The sequence below is a fragment of the Gastrolobium bilobum genome, unplaced genomic scaffold, assembly GCF_033153095.1.
Source record: "Gastrolobium bilobum isolate Gb01-03AN ecotype WA unplaced genomic scaffold, APGP_CSIRO_Gbil_v1 utg1578, whole genome shotgun sequence".
Taxonomy (NCBI): domain Eukaryota; kingdom Viridiplantae; phylum Streptophyta; class Magnoliopsida; order Fabales; family Fabaceae; genus Gastrolobium; species Gastrolobium bilobum.
In genome coordinates this window covers 698,653-719,294 of record NW_026899219.1, presented here as the reverse complement: position 1 = coordinate 719,294, position 20,642 = coordinate 698,653, and the positions used below count along the sequence as shown (strand labels likewise).

At 34.9% G+C, this 20,642-nt stretch overlaps 2 protein-coding genes across 3 annotated transcripts; one reads left to right on the top strand and one right to left on the bottom strand.

The window, feature by feature from the left end:
• The first annotated feature begins 306 nt into the window (after positions 1–306).
• Positions 307–2,517, top strand: LOC133288374 (protein ASPARTIC PROTEASE IN GUARD CELL 1). Its single transcript, XM_061486108.1, has one exon. It carries the CDS (start codon positions 497–499, stop codon positions 2,006–2,008), a length of 1,512 nt encoding a protein of 503 aa, XP_061342092.1. The 5' UTR covers positions 307–496; the 3' UTR covers positions 2,009–2,517.
• A 3,664-nt stretch (positions 2,518–6,181) lies between these two features.
• Positions 6,182–19,068, bottom strand: LOC133288388 (protein CASP). Of its 2 annotated transcripts, none has more exons than XM_061486136.1 (19): positions 18,827–19,068; positions 18,555–18,665; positions 18,017–18,195; positions 17,322–17,471; positions 16,081–16,169; positions 15,398–15,507; positions 15,120–15,214; positions 13,593–13,648; positions 12,447–12,612; positions 11,158–11,250; positions 10,931–11,059; positions 10,512–10,631; positions 10,316–10,406; positions 9,574–9,677; positions 9,301–9,444; positions 9,102–9,203; positions 7,960–8,039; positions 6,498–6,590; positions 6,182–6,423 (listed from the first exon to the last, which is right to left on the bottom strand). In XM_061486136.1, exons 1-19 carry the CDS (start codon positions 18,930–18,932, stop codon positions 6,363–6,365), a joined length of 2,079 nt encoding a protein of 692 aa, XP_061342120.1. In that variant the 5' UTR covers positions 18,933–19,068; the 3' UTR covers positions 6,182–6,362. The 2 variants fall into 2 exon arrangements, with proteins under 2 accessions (XP_061342120.1, XP_061342119.1); XM_061486135.1 differs by having other exon boundaries at positions 9,574–9,684; positions 10,320–10,406.
• Positions 19,069–20,642: the final 1,574 nt, after the last annotated feature.

The window sequence follows — 20,642 nt, the reverse complement described above, 5'->3', positions numbered from 1 at the left end:
GACACAAGATTCTGCTGGAACTTATCTAAATATTATTGAACAAATAACAATACGATGGATGCACTGATTTGAGCATAAACAGAAAACAAAATACAGTAAAATTGACCTATCTTGTACCATGCAGATAGAAACAAAATCGGCTATCTAATTCCAATAATTGCATAACCAAAAAATAAATCAATTAATGTTATAGGAGATAATATATGAAACTCATATAAAGCCGGAGGAGAAAAAAAATATAAATTTTATCTATTTTTATATACGTGTAAAGATAATTTTATTAACAATAATATAAGATAAAAAAACACTAATCCCAAAAATCAATTACTTTTTCATCCACCAACCCAACAAATCAATCAAATGCAAGCATTTCTATCTCTCTCTTTCTGAACTGTGTACACTTTTTTGAAACCAATAAAGCCAAACACCCACCTCAACTCAACACTCCACACTACTACTCACTCTCTTTTTCCCAGTTCTTATCGTAACCAGAAAAATGGCTCTGAACTCACCATTTCTTACCCTCACAATAGTAGCACTCTACATCACAACACTTTCTCTTCTTCCATCTTCAACCTCCACTCGTACTTCACCATCATCATCACAAACTCCTTCTCAGTTCTCTACCACTCTTCTTAACATCTCTTCTTCCCTCCACCAAACCCACCAAGTCCGCACCTTTAACCCTCAAACACTTGAATCTTTTCACCAACAAGAAATCCAACACACACCCACTTCATCTTCTCCTTCTTTCTTCTCTGTTCAGTTACACCCAAGAGACTCTCTCCACAATGCAAACCACCAAGACTACAAAACCCTGGTCCTGGCCCGACTCGCCCGTGACTCAGCCCGAGTCAACTCGCTCACCACAAAGCTCCAACTCGCCCTCAACGACGTTAAAAAGTCGGATCTCCATCCGACCCAAACGGACCTGCTCCGACCCGAAGATCTCTCCACGCCGGTTTCCTCCGGCACCGGCCAAGGCAGCGGCGAGTACTTCTCTCGGGTCGGCGTGGGTCGACCCGCGAAGCCACTCTACATGGTTCTCGACACCGGAAGCGACGTGAACTGGATCCAGTGCAAGCCATGCTCCGATTGCTACCAACAATCCGACCCGATTTTCGACCCGACTACATCCTCCTCGTTCTACCCGTTAACCTGCGACGCGCAACAGTGCCAGGCGCTTGAAACCTCGGCGTGCCGTAACGGAAAGTGTCTCTATCAGGTTTCTTACGGTGATGGGTCGTTCACGGTTGGTGAATACGTAACCGAAACGGTGTCGTTTGGTGATTCCGGGTCAGTGAATCGGGTCGCTATCGGTTGTGGCCACGATAACGAGGGTTTGTTCGTTGGCGCCGCTGGGTTACTCGGTCTCGGTGGTGGGGCCCTCTCATTAACCTCGCAGATCAAAGCGTCGTCGTTTTCGTACTGTTTGGTTGACCGTGACTCGGGAAAATCGTCGACGCTCGAGTTCAACTCGCCCCGACCCGGCGACTCGGTCACCGCGACGCTGCTGAAGAACCAGAAGCTCGACACGTTTTACTACGTGGAGCTCACCGGCGTGAGCGTCGGCGGCGATATGGTGTCCGTTCCGCCGGAGACATTCGCGGTTGGCAGCTCCGGCTCCGGCGGAATCATCGTGGACTCTGGCACGGCCATAACTCGGTTGCGGACTCAGGCTTATAACTCGGTTCGCGACGCGTTTAGGAGTCTGACTCAGAATCTGCGTTCCGCAGAGAGCGTTGCGCTTTTCGACACGTGCTACGACTTGTCGTCTCTGCAGTCCGTGCGTGTGCCAACGGTGTCGTTTCACTTTAGTGGCGGGAACACGTGGAATTTGCCGGCGAAGAATTACTTGATTCCGGTGGATTCCGCCGGAACTTTCTGCTTCGCGTTTGCGCCGTCGTCGTCGGAGTTGTCAATCATAGGGAATGTGCAGCAACAGGGGACACGTGTCAGCTTTGATATGGCAAACTCTTTAGTTGGATTCTCACCCAACAAATGCTAGATATGTAATTTACATATTTAACCCCACTCTTATATATTATTATTATTATAATAATTTATAAGGTTTGGTAAAAAAGAAAAAAAAAATTAAATATAGTATAAGTTTTTTAGATTTGTATGGTTATGGGAATTTAGGGAAAAGAGAAAAGGAAAAGGGAAAGGTAAAGGAAAAGGCTATGCCTTGGAGCATTCATTGAATTGCTTGGGTGATGAAAAGGGTCCCACCCAAATAAATTTGGGGAAGGTTTTGCCTTTGGACTGTGTGGGGTTCTCATAAATGAGTACTGTTTGGTTATTTTTTTCTGTTGAAAAATGGTTTATAATTGTACACTCAATGGCATGGCTTGCAAATTTGTTGAAGCTTTGGGACCATTTTAGTTACTAAGATTGAAGTTACAGTTCTTGGTATTATTATACTTTTGTAGTTTGTTGTGGACTTGTGGTATTTTATAGGCTTTGCATGTAGGCCATCTGGCAAACAATACGACAATATGATATGAGAGTAATTTTCACATGGATCTCTATTATATTTATGATGGGACTGATTATTTGTATGTTCATCCTTTTTTGTTCTTTCTTTTGAATATATGTTTTTTTTTTTTGGCAATGTTTGATTGACGTGTATCTATTTATAAGAATAACGAGAACAAATTGTGATAATAATGTTGTTTGGTACAAGCTAGAAATAAAGCCACTATTTTGAAATCAAGAGTTTAGTGATGTGCTTGCTAGGGTTATTTGAAAATTTTGTTCTGGATATTTGATATGCTAGAATAATCAAACCCACAACATAGCTTTGGTCTTCATTTCTTAAAAGACCTGACCAAGGGACCCCTTAATTGGTGAGTACTCAATGGGAGCAATGCACTTTTTTATTTTTTTTCTCAAAAATAAAGTATTAAAGGTAACGTGAGATTTGAAATAATCAAAGTGAGGTATCCGTTGCCTTTTTGTAGCTTTATAGCATTATTCCAAAAATTAAATTTGGTGACTGGCTTAATTGGTCACATTATAAAATGTTAACTGGTTATATTTTGTTTAAGGGTTTAATTTAACTAGTTTAATTAATTAAGATATAATTCAAAAGTTCTGCTGATTCAACTTTTTTTCTTAATCGGTTGCTTTGTTTGATTTTTGAAACATCAAATTTTAGTTATGGGAACTCATGTGTTGATGTAGATAGGTAATTTATATTCAATTTCCTGTGTCAATCAAAAAAGAAGAAAAGAGATAGGTAATTATAGCGTTGTAGGTGAACAATGGTGGGTCCCAATTCCCATACATTAAATTGTGGGGCAATATGTCCGTGATTGTCGGCTAGATAATGCATGGATTCATGCATTGCAGTAAAATGAGTAAATAATGTTGATTGGTCTTGTTTGGATATTATGTCGTGTGGTGATTTCAACAGCTGGAACCCATTCTCAATTCCACATTTCAAGAGTATGTTCAAATTTTATTTACAGTTAATAGTTTCTCTTTTACATAATTAACAAAGGGTTTTATAAGAGTTATGTTGTAGGAAAAGTGATTGTGTAATGTTATAGAGATTCGTTTTACATGTCTTAATTTTTTATTTATTTTTTTGTTTTAAAAAGTGTGGGCCCCACAAAATATTGTGAGAGTAGAAAAATTTGTTGTGTTATGTTAAAGGATAAAACGAAAACCCATTAACAAATATGCCCCAAAAGCACAATGACAAAACTCTTGCTGGGTAGGATATAAGTTTAAATAACTCTTTTTTGGGGACAAAATTAATTGATTATATTTGTTTCACGTTTAAGTCCCTTCAATGATTAAATCATGTAGAGGTTTCAAGATTAAAAATAGAGCTGTTTATGGAGGAAGAGATATCAATTCGGAATTATGGAATTCATCTTCAAGCAAAATGCAAAAGAAACAGTAAAAAAGAAAAGAAAACAAGATTAATATAATATGTGATACAAAACGAATCAAGTTGGTCAAATCAAATGATTATAAGGAAATGTTATCATTATTCTTACTGCTTGAGTTACATTTTAAATTAATATTTACAAGAAATATTTTTCTGTAATTAATGCAGATAAATTATCTGTATTAATTTTCAAAATGACGTCGTTTTGAGATTGAAAGATTAAAAAATTATAATTATAAAAATTATAATAATTCTGAAATAAATTAAAATTACAAAAATACCATAATTTCCATCCTAAAACATCGTATTGGGCTCACTGCAGAGAACTTATCTGCAATAATCACAATTAATATTTATGAAAATGAATTCTATTAAATTGACCATGCGGTTGTGTGCTAAAGCATTTGACAATGGTAAAATATCAGGAAAGTCTGAGTTTGACGACGACGACGACAACAACAACAAAATTAAGATTATGTGAAATATCATTACGGAAATTGAAATTGTATTGATGTGGCATGACGGTGGATACATGAAATGCATGGAAAGAAAGAAAAAATCAGAAAATTGAAGGCAGTGGTTGGACTGCAAATGTTGAAGCAGACATGAAGAGGAAAGAGGTATCCTTCAGTTGCCACAATCATTCCATTGACAAAATGCATCAATTCGAGTAGGTCAACCACAAATGCTGCAAAAAGTAAGTGCAAGTCCCAAAATCAGTTCCTACTTGAAAAAAAGTTTCAAGTGTTTATGTCACTAATGAAGCCTCATATCTTGGAGTTTTTCCTCGCCCATTGGGTAGCCACTTTCTTGCGTGTATCTAAACTTTTGTTGACCACAATTTATTACACAATGGGATAATTCAAAGAGGTAAATTATCAAGTATAAAAAGAGGATGACAAGTTAAAGTGCAAATAACGCAGTTAAATAAAATTTGATTTCAAAATCAAGCACTTTTTAAAAATAATTTTAACTGTTTTCCAACTAAGACTATTGCTCGGTAATATTCTTTTTTCTAAAGATAGTTGTTCTGTTCTATTCACGAAATTAATTAAAGATGACTTGACGTAGTGGGCATCAGAACCCTTTATACGTCTAATTTTTGCAAAACAAAATAAATAAAATAAAATTAGAAAAATACTTTGTTCATGTTACATATCCACCCAAATTCGAGTCAATATTTTTTTGTTTTTTTAGTTGTGGAACCTGTTTATTTATGTCTTTACATGAGACAACACTTCCTCATGTAATATGAGAAAAACATTGCCCGTAAAATTATTATGATACTTTTACCTTCAGTAAGTCTAAGGAAGATGACAAGAAACCTTTTTCCCACTTGTGATAGGGTATGCACAAAGGAGTGCACATCACCGTTGACGATTCAGTGAATAAGGAATCGTGATTAACGCCTTAGAAAAGCTTGGAGATATTTCTTTCTTTACCTTTTATTTTTTCTGGTATGGTCAAAAGAGGAATTATATAACCAATTGAAGAGTAGAGCTATCCATAAAATCAACAGAAAAGTTACCACGTAACATACTTTTTTTTGCCAAAAAGTACACAACAAACTTTGTTCAATGAAGTATGGCTTCCAGAGTAAACAACCAAATACGATTTTGTTACTTTTGAAATTTTCTTGTCTTACCATAAAAATATTACTGACCTGCTTTCATGCAAACCAAAGCCAAGTTCTCTCCATACAAAAAGAATGGATGTACAGTTACAGCCAAGTCCATTCATGTCAACAGAATGGGGGACTCTTTTCACGTAAGCAGCATTGGGGCGCTCAAGTTATGCAAAATTACTTAAGCCATGTAATGAACCAAGTACTTGGCTATCAATCTTCCTGGTCATTTTCAGTGGGGGCACATTTTTCACTATTCAAAATATTGTTTAGTCCTTCAACTCTTGAGTTGATCTTCTTGCAACACGACCCTGCATGGTTCTAATTAAACAACCAGTCGACCTATGTGCTTTATCTTTTTTGGCACTGTAAACAAACGTTCCACCAAGATTGCGCGCAGCTTCCGCCTTCCAATCCGTAATGAGATATAAAATTCAAGTGTCAGTTCCAGGTCCAGAGAAGAACAAAGACACTAATGCTTCACTTCTCTTAGCAAGAAGGGTCAAGGAAATAATACTATCACCCAGATAGGATCATCATATACGATAGTGGGGTTTGTCCTTTATTTTATGAAACGTGTTGTTATTACCAATTAAGACTGGATACATCGATTTTTTTGTGTTTTGCCATTCTAGAATTTAAAAAAATACCTCTATATTTCATTGCAAAAGTGTAGAGTAAAACAACAGTTATATGTACAATAAATTTGATACTTAAATATTGACAACATGCTCTCGTTCCGTCAAGTTAAAAATGACCACTGAAAAGGGGTTGTATACCCACCATGTGCACCGTTCAATTTGAGAAAACGACCACTCAAATTGAGTCGCATACCCACTACGGTGTACGTGGAAGATCAATGGTTCTCTCTCCAATCAGGAATTCCTCTGGGCCATGACTGCAGGAAAAGAAAATATAAGAGTCACTTAAATCCATCTATAGCAGTTATCACAGTGAAATTAGTATATTTACCTCAGATAACTCAGAGCAGACATTCGATAGAGACAGGTGAAGACCAAGACATGCAATCCAATGGTATAAAAGAATGCAAATGTCCGGGCATACCTGTAAGAGTACATTCATCAAATAACGAAAAGATGTACAATATTTTATCAACATATGGAAGAATGAAAGAACGCAAAATACACCCGATGTTCTCAAAGCGACAGTTTAAAGTTTCAAAAGTTTAAACAAAATGCCAATTACAATTGGCTCAATTGGCATAACAGAACAAAGTCAACTCAGATCTTGTGTTCAATTCCCTTTGGTGATCCCTTATTAGTAGGTTAATGGTTCCTTGAAGATTGACAGATCATTAAAACTTTCCCTTGGGAAGGATATCATAAAGAGAATAATAATTCATGATCTGTGAAGACAACAATTAAAACTAAGCTAAAGCGACCAACTTCCTTAGTTTCAGCATGGAGCATTTTGACTAGTAAATATATCATCGAGAAGTCATAGGAGAGGCTGTGCTGCAAAAATATGTTACAGAACATATTAATATCCATGCTTTGAGGTGTCCAGAATCTCATTAAAAGATCTATTTTCAAATTATGGAGATAAGACACACCCTTTTATCAATTGATGATGGAGATTAATCTTTATACTATAGCCAGACTTGTATAATGTAGTCTCAGTCTCTCAGAACCAGAATCAAATATGGAATTAGGGCAATGTATAATGGCCAAAATAAATAATAATATACAAAAGGTTGAAAAGATTGTTGCAACTTCTAGAGTAAAAATAAAATATCATATCAGCACGCAGAGGACCTCATTATCTGATATGAGCACATAAAGGAATATCATTAGTGAAATCGATTGATACTATCACACCACGGGACTAAAAGAAGCATCAGACGTGACATAGAATGAGGAAAATAGGTCAAAAGACGATGGGAAGCACATTGAGTTCAACAAAATTAGGTACGCTCAATGGAAAAAATCAATTGCTACCAGCAGGTTCGCGCATGAAACAAAGAACAACATTCAACATCAACATCACCTTTATCCCAAATTAATTGGGGTCGGTGGAAACAAAGAACAACATTAGGAGAGAAAATTCGACCAAGACAAGGATGGTATTGAGATAGATAGATTATAATATCACAAAAAACAAAACAAAACAAAAGTAAGATGGTATCAATAAGTGATCAGCGGGACTGTAATAACTGAAACTCAAGGCAGTAGAAAACAGAACCGGTAAGGTGAATTTGAGCTTCCAACCCGTGAAAGCAAATCTTTTCATAAACCATGATTAGTGAAACAATTAATGATTTGCATATAAGCTTGCAAATCAATGTATTCAAAGAATTGAGAAACTTTTCTGCCTTCATTAATTACAATATCAAACAAATTAACAAAGTATTTAAGCAGGAAAAAAAAGGAACAAAGGAAAATATCTGAAATAAGGCAGAGGCATTCGAGCATACTTGTTACCAAGGAGAAAACGTCCACTGCTGAGTGTAATTCTGTCCCTGAATCCCAGTTCCTTGTATCTTTGATCCCTTTCCTGATTACATTGAAAATAGATGGAAAAGTTCATAATTAGAATTAAATAATATTGATTAGAGAACAAAGTGATAGATGACCTTTTCATGTTTCCAACCAATCACTTCCTTATATTCCTCCTCCAACCCCGATCAATCCTTCCTCCCTTTTTCTAGTTAAGGTAGGGATAGGGAGGGAGATCCATACTTAATGAGAGTCCCTAGTACCGGTATTCAGTGAGTGTTTGGATGGGCTTTTTTTTTTCCTTAAAAGAAGCTTCCTTTTTTCAAAAAAATAAAAAATCCTCTTAAATCTTTTTGTGCATTTGGATAGCAACTTTTAAAAAAACCAAAATTTTAAAAAATAAATAAATTAAAATAGTGCTGCTTTTAGAAGTCAAGATTCCTTGCTTCTGAAAAAGGCAGAAGCCAAAAATCAAATAATTTTTTGAAAATTCAATTGTATCCCAACCCCACCGCCACCACTACCATCACATATCCTTTTTAGTAATTTTATATATAAAAAGTGCTTAATGATTTTAACATCTAAATAAATTTTTTATTTAAAAGTACTTTTTATGTATTCTATCCAAACGTTAAATAGCTTTAACTTTTAAAAAAAATTATTATTAAAAAAGCAAATCATAAAAAGTCATTTTTTAAAAGTCCATCCAAATGGGCTCTCAATCGCTTCAACAACAACTATTAAAACACATTTAACAAATGGAAGTTTAGACCTTCACCAAGGACATGACAGGCATTGTTCCGTGTGTCTGATGACAAGACATATACCATTTTCTAATCTCAGTAATAATACACCTGAAACCTCATTTTCTATAGAAATTATTTCACAAACACAAACAGTTGTGAAGAAAAGTTGTGTTTGATAGCTTCAACCCTATAATAGAAAAATGATTCCTTCAAAGATCTTATTATATGATTTTAATTATCTTGGACAGAGAGATGTTTCTGTTTCAATGTATGCACAATTCATTATAGTGAAGCCGTGCCACTCAATACAAACTTAAAATGCGTGTGCCAAATTAAAATAAATGTGCATCATTAGAGTAGTCACGATAAGCCACCTTTTTAGAGAATGCAGCAAAAGGATTTATATCATCCTCATATATCTTCTTGTATTTAGATTCAACATCTGACGAGAAACCAGTTTCAAGATCTTCTGCATACTGACCAAAAAAACACAAAGAAGTCAAGTTCAGGGTAAAAAAAAAAAAATGAACGCGAAGAAAGTAAAGGTTTAAAACAAAGAACGATGTAGAAAACCTTTCTAGAACCCCTAGAAACCACTTTCTCAAGATTATAATCTTGTACATAACGAATCTTCCCGTATAGTTTGACATTATCAGCTTTGGTCTTTTCCAGTTCCACTGTTAGTGCTCCAATCTTCTCCTTCAACTGTCTTATTTCCTATTAAAAGTGAAGAATTCACCCAAGTCAACATGTCACGACATCTACAATCTAAAATTTGATTGAAATAATGCATTTTAAAATAGAAAGGAATAAAAAAAAATTAGTCAAGATTGATTATAAACATACCTCTTCTGTCTCTCGCAAGCGTTTCCTAAATCGATCTCTCTGATTACAGATCACTTTAAGCATTGAGCTCTGATCATGGTCTAAGGATACTTGCCTTTGGCCTGCTGTATTCTGATGTAGAAGAGGCAATTTAAGAATTCTTTAAATCCAAATGAACAAAAATGCAACATTATGCAGAAGAAAATTCCAGTGTGATTAATCACTCGCTACAAAATTACTTAGCAAATGAAAATTTTCAATGTTTCCCAAAATCATAATCTTCTGATTGCATGCATTAAATTTTAAGAAAATCAACATTGTACCCAGATGCATCATTAAAATATCAAAGTAAATAGATTTCATCATTCAACTATCAAGAAAAAGCTGAACAATGATGGTACACACCACTTTACATAGAGCTTGTTGGCTTGAAGCATGGATAAAGTACACTGCCAAAAGCATAAGCTGGTAGGTAAGAGAAGGCCTAGGATTTTCTTTTTCTTTTTCTTTTTCTTTTTTACAACATTTCTAACAGACTGGAATTGCACTTTTCCATTGATGAGTACAACTAAACTTCACTCAACAAATCATCAGTGAGAACTAATTAGATTTTCCGTTTTCCTAAAGGAAAACAATAGTAATAAAACATCAATTGGGATAGCGCATCTTTTCAATAGTTGAATGCATGATACTTAGTTTCTATTGAAGATTATTCTTCAGAAGAAGTAAAATGCAGTAAGAATGGAAGTATGGAAAGAGGAACTCACCTCAGAAGCCTCACCCCCACCAGCTTCTGAAAGATCCCAGTCTTCAAGGAAGGTTCCTTTCTGATCTTTTGAATTGGAACTATATCCCTGTATCAAAAGGGGTAGCTAGGTGCATTAGATAAATAAAAAGCATAAAAAGAAATGGGCATCAGAGAGGGGTCCATATTCTATTTAGTGGTAATTGCTCCAAACCTTCAATATATCATCTTCCAATTTCTGTATCAATTTTTGTTGTTCGTTAACCTTTGCTGTAAATTCTATTATCTTCTGTTCTGCCGTTTCCAGTAATGATGTTTTCTCAGAAAGTGTGACCTGAAATTGGTAGAACAGATAAACCTCGAAATGCATAGCGATAACAACTGCAGATCATCTTAAAGAATAGTCCTCTACATGAAATTGTTATTGATTCCACAACATGGACAATGTTTAAATGCAGGACATACATGGGATACTTTCCTAACTGGCCATGCATTCTTGAAAAACTACTCTATATAAATGGCCAGAGTTATGTGAGTTGATTGTTTCTTTCATTATTATTTTTTTACAAAATCTTATTTGCTGTGGGGGGTAGGGTATGAGATGTCCCATTGCTAACCAAACCATGCTCGTACCTTCAACTGTGTTAGCTCATGTTCCATTTTACGGTTCTTGTCAAGAAGAAGAGACTCCATCTTGCTCATCTCCTCCCCACTTGTAGCCACTTCCCAATCTTCAGCCTCAATTGAATTATAACCCACCGCCTGCATGTATAGCTCATAAGGAGTTAGATGGATAGCGAAGTTTAAAAGGAGAGGTCACCAAAATGGTCATCACAGAATACAGAGAACAATAAAATCACCTGCAAAATTTTCACTTTCTTGCGCAGATCATCTACCGTTTTTTCTGTTGGCCTAGCTTGAAGCTCTTTCTTCATCATCTCAACAGCAGCCTCCTATATTAAGAGAAGGATAATGAAAATGTTAGCCAAAAAAAGAAGAAGTAATTATATAGAGACTCAACACATATGTCGTAACTGTTTACACTACATCAACAACACCTTTATCCCAAATTAGTCGGTGCTAGATGAACCCAAAAAAAAGTTACAAAAAGATTGAGAAAAATGACAAAAATAAACTTTTAAGTATTGTTATGGATATATATCATATCCTAACTACCTACTTAAGAATCCACTAAAGGATAAATACTCAATTATCCTAACAATATTAAACAACCAAGCTACTCAAGATAGAGTCATCATCCCAACAGAAAGGAAGTTGAATCCTACTACAACTGGGAGATCTACACAAGCCCAAGAGGTAATCCTTATAAATAAGAGGTTAAAGACCCCAAGGTACACACTTTTTTGACCTATTTACTATTACTGCCAACACTGTGCACACACTCACGTCTTGGCTATAAGCCTATTGCTTGTGCGCAGTGATTGGGATACTAGCTATAAGCTAACCAAGGTACCTATGTCTACGGTATCTCTGAGCGTATACCATACGGTATAGCAATACGGCCTTCTAGAACCTAACAAGTATATTATCCATAAAAAGTAATACACAATTGCAAGGAAAAATAAATTAAAATAAAATACAAATAAGGATGTATAGGAGGACAGAAAAGAATAAGAATAAGAAGGTAAGAAATAAAAAAAATAAAAAAAAAATAAAATATATGGGAAAAAAAAAGAAAAAGAAAACACATAAATAAATAGGTAAAAAAACAAATGTTGCTAAATCAGAGTATCATACACAAAAACCCACAAAGGAAGAGCACTATCATGAACGTATCTCAAGCAAGATAAAAAAAATTCCTATCATTGTAGAAGCAAAAGTTCATGAAGATCCTCCATGTCAAAACCACAATATGAATCAACAATTTTCTGAATGGAATAGTTAAAAAAACTAGTATCATAGTATCATGAACAGAGAAGCACTAAATTATGCGTGTCATGTAAATGAAATTGTATGATTTCTTTGTAATTGCTAAAATATTGACTGCAATGCATCTCATATGGAACTTGGCCAAGTCAAAACCCAAAATATATGGGGTCAAAATCTTTGGGTATTCACAATCACTTATAACGCATTGAAATATCTCATTTAGAAAGTCTTAAAAGACTTCGGTATACTAAAATATCACCTTTTCATTGAGCATTGCAGTAAGTTTCTTTACTTCATTCACGTGTTCTTCTCTTTCATTTGATAAGGTTGTTTCAATTTTGTGGAGCTCCATGTTCAATTCAGAGATTAGTTTCTCTTTGGCATTTAAAGAATTCTCAAGTGCACTATTTGAGTCCAAATTATCACTGCAAAACAAAAACCACCAGTAATCTGAAGACTATCGTCCAATTTAAAAGAAATTAAAAACAGAGAAGGAAATAAGAAGGGTTTGAGCAGCATGAATGAGTGACTATTCATACATAGATAGAGAGATAGAAAGAGAGAAAATGAAAACAAGTAAAAGTAGCTCTGCACAACTGAATAGCTTTCTGTATGATGAATTCATCACAAAAATATGGTTTTCATTGTTTTGGAAACTATACATATCCAATATCCATTGCTTAGCTGACAATAGTTTATCCAAGGAAAGATTAATAAGTAGAGGGATCCAAATAGTCAGTTCTATTAACAGAAAGATATACACCACAGGTCAAGAATGCAGTCCATGTCTTGCTCAGACACTTTGTTTTGAATTTTAAGTTAAGAGAACAGCTGTACAACATAATATATAATAATAACTCATAAAGCTAAAAATAGAGAACTGAAAAATAAGACTAACGGAAATATCCCTATATATCTAACAAATTCTGGTGTGTTGCTTAATATATGTGGAGAATTGTGATAACCTTTTCTAGTAATATGCATCTTTACTCATATATTTTGGAACAAGCAGTTTGAAACTTCACTTGGTTCCAAGATAACAAGAAATTGATGGCATAAACTAAACTGGTTTGATCAATGGCAAAGGAAGATGTTTCAGCTAGCTAATCTTTAATATATTGAACTGGGATGCTTTTCAATTACCATGTTTGGAAGCAACAAGACCAAAGGATCTTTGTAGGAAATGCAGACAGAAATATTTTCAAATTAAAAGGGAGGCTAAAGATGGAGAGGCTGAAGACAGATAAACCCAACAAAAAGAAAGGTTTCTCTATGTAGAATTCGGAAGTTAAAACTAGATCATATTCATTTTAGAAATGAAAATATGTACAACTATTGCTGCTTTGTTCGCTTGGGCAACAGAACATTATTTATCCAAAAAAGCAAAAGATGAGGACTACCATACCTTTTCTTAATTTCAGTATCTTCATTTGCAGTTTGTAACTGAGATCGGAGAACCCCCTGCATAGACACAGAAGGATCACTATAACAAACAGTAAGTTTGGCTAAATATGAAAAAGCATCAGCACTCAGCAGAGCTTGAGGCAAGATTCAATCCACTTAATGAGCGGGCCATTCCCTTTCTACCCTTAAATTGATACTAAAAAGGGACCAATACTTTCATTCCCCCCCCCCCCCCCTTTTTTTTTTTTCCTTTTTCCTTTTCTTTCCACGCAACAAGTGCATACCAAACAGAGCCTTAATTATTGTAAGAGTTGATTACGGACTAAACTGTATCCTTACATCATGAAGACCCAAGAAAGATCTACACAAATATATAGTTCATTCAAACAGTGGGACAACCATACACTATTCAATTTACAGTCATTGATAACAGCCTTTGTGAATGATATAATCTTGAAATCCTATTTTTTATGCCTACAGGTGGGAAGAACATTGTCAGTGTGACCAAAACAATGTGGATAGAGATGGGTCATCAATCGAAATTTAATGTAGAACATAAAGGATGAGCTTAAGACAAACTAAAGGAAATTTAACAAGGGGAAACAAATTTAGAAACTTACAACAACAACCAAGCCTTATTCCAACAGTTGGGGTCACTACATGGACCAATCGATAATCAACTACTCAAACAAAAGTAATTCCATAAGGAATAGTTAAGAGGGATATAGAGTTTAGGCACCATCTTCCTAGCCACCATTACTCTGCTTCTCCTGGCAGCATTTTTCTTGCAAATTTTAGATAATTTCTATGTTTTTAAAAACAAATTGTCCTGTGTTTCTTTTTTTCCCGTTTGAGTTTGAAATAGGACTGCCTGCTGTGTAATTGATATGTACATGGAATATGAATCGATTGCAGCACCGACCATTTTATTTTAAAGGATAATAGCAACAAATTGTTTTAACTTAATAACTCAACAGAGAACCTAATCTGGGACAATAACAGTCAAAAACAATATCCAAGTCTTATCCTGCTAGGAGGGTTGGCAATATGGATCAAATGATGCCATTTGGCTCTATCAAAAACTAAATTTTCAAAAAATACATATAGAGAAAGCTCTTTCTTAGTATTTTCTCCAAAGTTATCCCTTCAGTCTTTCTCTACCCTTTTCAATCAGACTATCTTCCATTTGATCCAATTTTCTCTAGAAACTCTGCTGGTTGACTCATCACACGAACGAACCACCTTAGTCAAATTTCAGTCATCTTCTCAATAGGTACTACCCCAAATTTATCCCGAATACATTTGTTTGTGATCTTATCTTAATTTTTTCTGGTATGTCCAATCATCCACCTCAAAATTATCATCTTCATTACACTTAAATGGATCTAAAATGGTGCACTACAATATTTCATAAATTCTAAACAAAGCGAGAAAACAGCAAAACTTCTGAAATTTTTGAAAATAAAGCACCTGATACACAATTACAAAAATCACACTTCAAAATCAAATAAAAGCTAGTAATTTGCACCTTCTCTCTTTCCAAACTAAGAAGCATTGTTTGTGCTCGCTCAACTTCATCCATCAGAAGATTGACCTCTGATTGCTTAGCTGCCCTCTCTTCATCTGAGATTTTTAAGAAAACAAGAGATATTTTCTTCAATATTGAATAATATTAGGAGAATCATGGTTTCAATATGAAGAAAGGTAGAGTGTCAGGATCAGATTATACAGTAATGTAAGAACCAATGTTACAGATTCGAGTGAAGAAGTGCACGAATAAAATTGAAATGATAACTATTTAATGACCAGATTGGGCACGGAGTTCAAACAACTGATTTTGTGCAAGTTCATGCAATTTCTGCATATTGGAAACACTATCTTTGGCATGCAGCAACTGGTCTTGCAGTGCTTGTTCCCTGCATACAATAAAGAGATCATAAGTCTAGGTAAGCAATACCAAGGTAGAGAAGGACAGTTCCAATAAAATCGTAGTAGGCAGTAAAGTACAGAGCAAGAGAACAAACTGATGAGAACCTAGGTATTCGATTATAGAAAAAATGGGAATAATTCTCAATTAAGAAACAGGTTCACAAGCATAGACTCTCCATCACTCACAGCAAACAGAAAGCTAGAGGAAACACTTTAAAAAAGAAATGAAGACGAAAAGATAACACAGGTATTGCAAGAGAGCTGTAACGACCCATCCAATCCCACACTCAGTCCTTGCCTGCCTCTCCATCTCACTGCCTTCCCTTCTTATAATTCATTCCCTAAACAGATTTTGTTTCTTTCCCTCCCACCACTCTGCCACGTTTGCAGGTAGTTGTTGGAACCACATTGTTTCTTCTGCTCATTTGGGGTGCTCATCTCATGATCCACCTATGCAATAGTGGGAGTGCTAACACAAACATTCCTAAATGCAGTTGTCTAATGTACTAAACGGACTAAACAAACAATTCGCAATAGCAGACAAGATTACAATAAGATACCTTTCTTTCAAAACTTCCATAGTTTTCTGGTTTTCTTCTGCCAGACTGCGTTGCTTAATCTCGACAATTTCTTTCACTTTCTCTTCCATCTGACTCAAATAAGTTCAAAAAACAAATTGAAATCCATTTAAGACAGTTAGGTCAAATTTGTAATTTAATTTTAAAGATGTTGGGGATCTAGAGAATTGTAGTCACATTGCAAATGTATCATTATCAATACAACGATTGAAAGGAACTTGTTATTAATTTATCAATATAATAGTAGAGCATTGAAACTAAATTAAGTTAAACTAGGAAATTAATTAATTTATTTTTTGGGTACAAAACTAGGAAATTAATTTAATGCAGATCGGAAATGTATCATTAAAAACTTTTTGGCCAAAATTTATTGGTAGACATTCGGGGGCAATCAATGCAATTATTAAAGTTCTTTATCATGAATGAAAATTTTCTGTAGTTGTTTTTGTGTGTGCGTGTGTATATTCAACCATTTGCAAAAATATATACATAATACATGTATGAAACATGCAAATGCATGTGATTTCAAATTCAAATTTTAGAAACTCACGAGAAATTGTTTACTGAATTAATAGTGCAAAATCAACACATGGATAAGTCCTACTTCACCCCCAAATTTTTAAGTGCAAGGTGGTATGTAATGATTTAAAGGTAGTTATAGTAAATAGTATTAGATAAAGCACATATGTAAAGCAACCTTTAGCTGATACTGTACTTGTAATTACACCTAAATTCTATTCATTCTTAAATTGTTACAAAATTAACTTAAGTGGGAAACAATGATAAAGGATATAAGTGTTAGAGATGTAATGTTAAAAACCATTCCTGCGCTTTCACCTATTGGTTCATGAAATTGTATTAGAGCCTATCCTTGCCGCCCCAATTCTTCTTAAAAAGAGGTGAATTTTAGCACAAGATAAGCGGGCTTCTACATTGTCCACACTCCAAGTCCAAAAAGCTCATGCGTAAGGTATAAGGGGCACATGTGAAATTTAATGTCAAAAATCATTCATGTCCTTTCACCCAAAAGCTTAAGCTTGTGGGAGAGTTAGATCATGACAGAAGTAAAAACAAGTCATCATACTAGAATCCTGACAATACACCCATGCATACAAAACAAAAAATAGGTAGCAACTAAGGGTATAAACATCTATTTTCCTCAAAAAATGAAAGAAACTATGGCATTATGTAATCATATACACAATATCATAAGTATTAATAACCTGTTGCTCTAATTGCCTAGTTCTCTCCTCAAGTCTTCGTATTGTAGCCTGCTGATTCTTTAAGTGAGTTGCCTCTGTCCTGAATTCCTCAAGCTCAACTTTCATTTTTCGGTTCTCAGATTCAAGTTCAGATAACTTGAGATCTTGTTCCTGTACAAAGAAAATATATCAGAACATGAACAAGAACATTCAGATATGTGCATACCTTTCATATACGCACAATACATGCGTGCCAATGCACACAAGTTTCGTACATACAACTTAGCAAGTAGGAAAAATGGAAATTCATAGAAACACAATAAATTAATGGTGGAGGCCTAAATTGGCATAGTTAAATATACATATTGAGAAGGCAGCAAGGTTGCCAATCTCTCTGTAAGTTTAGAGATGAAAGCACCCTTAAAACAATTATGGGAATAACACTGAAGGGATACAACACAATCTTGTCCCAAAGCAGCTTTGATGGCAGGGAAGCAACCTTAAAGATACATGCATTCTGAGGCAGGACACACCCAGTTCTCATTGATAAAAGGTGCATCATTACATCAATAGATTTAGATCTAGAACCATGCATACATAACCATCTCATGCATGTATATGTAGTACATTAAATAATATTACATAGTTCCATCATATACGTACAAAAAATTGAAAATAAAAAGCATGGGGCACGTAAGTGAAATGCTAGAACTCACAGCAATCGAAGCAAGAGCTGGATAAGGATCTGGAGCTTCATAAAGCTTTTGATAGATGTTGAGAAAAGAATTTTCTCCAAATTTCGCTCTCTTAGTTAGATTATCAACCTCTTCTTGGTAGCCCTTAAGCAAGGTATTAAACAAACTTAACTTTTCCTCCTGCGAAGCTTTCTTGAAGTCTGTAAGCAGCATAATTTGCGATTTCTCAGACACATTCATTCAGTACCCCAAACAACAAATAAGAAAAATAAAATAAAACTGAATATCACTGAAAGAGTATGGAAAAAGAAGGGCACAGATATGCTACTCCCGTGGTTCCAACTTTAGCAACAATGTACCCTGATGGGTATGGTGCCTAAGGTGACTTGTTATGCATTTATTGAATGTTGAATTCATAATAAATATTTAAAATTATATAAAAATATAACCAGCAATCAATCAAATGCTTGATAATTAACATAGTAATGCCAAACCTTTTTATGTGTATATTTCTTGAATATTTTGGAAACAGTAAAACCAAAGCACTAAGCATATATACCTCTAGTGCTCTCTGCAAGCTTGCGCCTATTTTTCTGACTGTTTTCCTGGTTTTCTGCAATACGAAGCCCTTGTTCATCCAATATGGACTTCTCCTTCTCCAATTCAAAATCTGAAAAAAAAAAAGTTATATAATCATCACAATTGCACCAATAATCTCTCCAATTCAGCTTTTTGGCTCAAAAACAGAGTTTCATTGTGCAGCACTAATTCAAAGTGGCAAAACATGCAAGTGAAGTTTCGTGTGTTGCGCAGAGAGATAAAGCGCGATACCTTTCCAGAAGGTGCAGACGACGGAGATCGGAGAAGAGGAGGGAGTGTTGGATTTGTCCCTCACGGGTCCGGGTCCGGATCCGGATCCACCTTGCGGAGCCTCCATTTCTGCAGTTTCTGAATTGGTTGAAGAAATTTTCTTCTCTTCTCTCTCTCTCTCTCTTTCAGAGTCTCGGGTTTATCATTCACTAAACAGAAAACTTTTTGCGCGGTAATGTGCGATCAGAAAAAATGGATCTGAACGTTTACGACGAAAAATGAACAAATAGCTTAGCTGAGTTTATATCATAATCATGATCATATTCAATAATCATAATCCATGAGTATTTTACAGGTGCGGGTTTTGAAGGGGACAGATTCGTCTTAGAAATCTTTGGGCCGACGTGATCTTTGGGCATTAGGCCTTCATTAGTTGGGCCTATGGTGTATTGTGCTGTAACCCAGTTCTAAAAAGTTGGGCCGACATGAGCTTTGGGGTTTAGGCCTTTATTTGTTAGGCTCATTGTGTATTTTAATCATTTTAGTTAAATAATGACAATATTAATATAGGGAAATAGGTGTATTATGTTGTAGGAAATTGGTTGTGTCATGTTATGGACACAACCAATGCAGATCCTACCACTTTTAAAATAAAAAGAAAAGAAAAGAAAGTGGTGGGGTCCACATTAGTTGTCTTTATAGCATGACACAACTAATTTCCTACAACATGATACATCTATTTTCCATTAATATATAAGTTATGATAAATGAAATGAAATGTAATATTTATGGGAAAAACATTAATCATTTTAAAAGATATAACTTTGTGTCACTTTAAGTAAAGGACCTTATTTTGGTGCACAACGTTGTGCCTAAGCTTGTAGTTAGGATATCAGTTTAGAGCTCCTATTGAGTGATTTAATGTGGAACTGAGTGTAATCCCTTGAAAAAAATGTTTGTCGCACATATTGAATATCATTTCTATCATGAAACAACTATTTCAAAAGGTTAAGTCATTAGGTAAAAATACAGGAAATGGTTTTTATATCTAATATGTCCCATCAACAAGAGTTCTTCATATCTAATACGTCCCATCAACAACAAGAGTTCTTCGGACTTAAGCATCAACAATGTACACGTCCGCTCTACCTTGTGCTGAAATTGGTTTGGACGAACAGGCATCAAGGTAGCAACTGCAATGAAGGCAGACAGGGATTTTTTTTCCCACAAAAATGGAGTCTCCTAGATCGAGAACTCTAATATCTAGATGAAATATAAAATACTGAATATTATTACTTTTTATTATTCATGTATAGAGGGTTACAATATATAAACTAATGTGAGTAATTGCTTTCCTTATATAGAAGTGATTCTAAGGAAACAAATAAAAAAACTGAGTTTATCCTATAAAATGGTATAAAAATAAAAAATATTACGCTTAATCATGACCATTGATCTTCTTGTATCTAATGACTCACATTATTAAAAAATTAAAGCCTTTAGATCTAAGATCTAAGTGAAAATTGAAAATGTAACTTACACACTAGTATAAAATTATGATGGTCACTTTGTAGTATTTGAAAATTCAAAGTATCTAATACAAATAAACTATGTAGTCGCAAAATGGAATTGCATAATTATGGGTCATGAACTGTAACATTTAGTGGAGAAAGACGAAGCGGGACGAGCCATAAAAAAAAACACATTTCTATTTTGCTCTATTTCAAGATGCACATATTTTTAAACTACTGAATTGTACAGCTGTATTATTTGATTTTGAAAGATAAAAATGAGGATTTAGCCACTCAACTTGATACTCTTGTATAACTAGCATATA

Coding starts and splice junctions, on each gene's coding strand:
- LOC133288374 (XM_061486108.1), top strand. CDS start 497: ATGGCTCTGAACTCACCATTTCTTACCCTCACAATAGTAGCACTCTAC.
- LOC133288388 (XM_061486135.1), bottom strand. CDS start 18,932: ATGGAGGCTCCGCAAGGTGGATCCGGATCCGGACCCGGACCCGTGAGG. Junction 17,472..18,016: donor CAGCTCTTGCTTCGATTGCT/GTGAGTTCTAGC, acceptor TTCTTTGTACAG/GAACAAGATCTCAAGTTATC. Junction 11,060..11,157: donor AGAAAGTGAAAATTTTGCAG/GTGATTTTATTG, acceptor CTATACATGCAG/GCGGTGGGTTATAATTCAAT.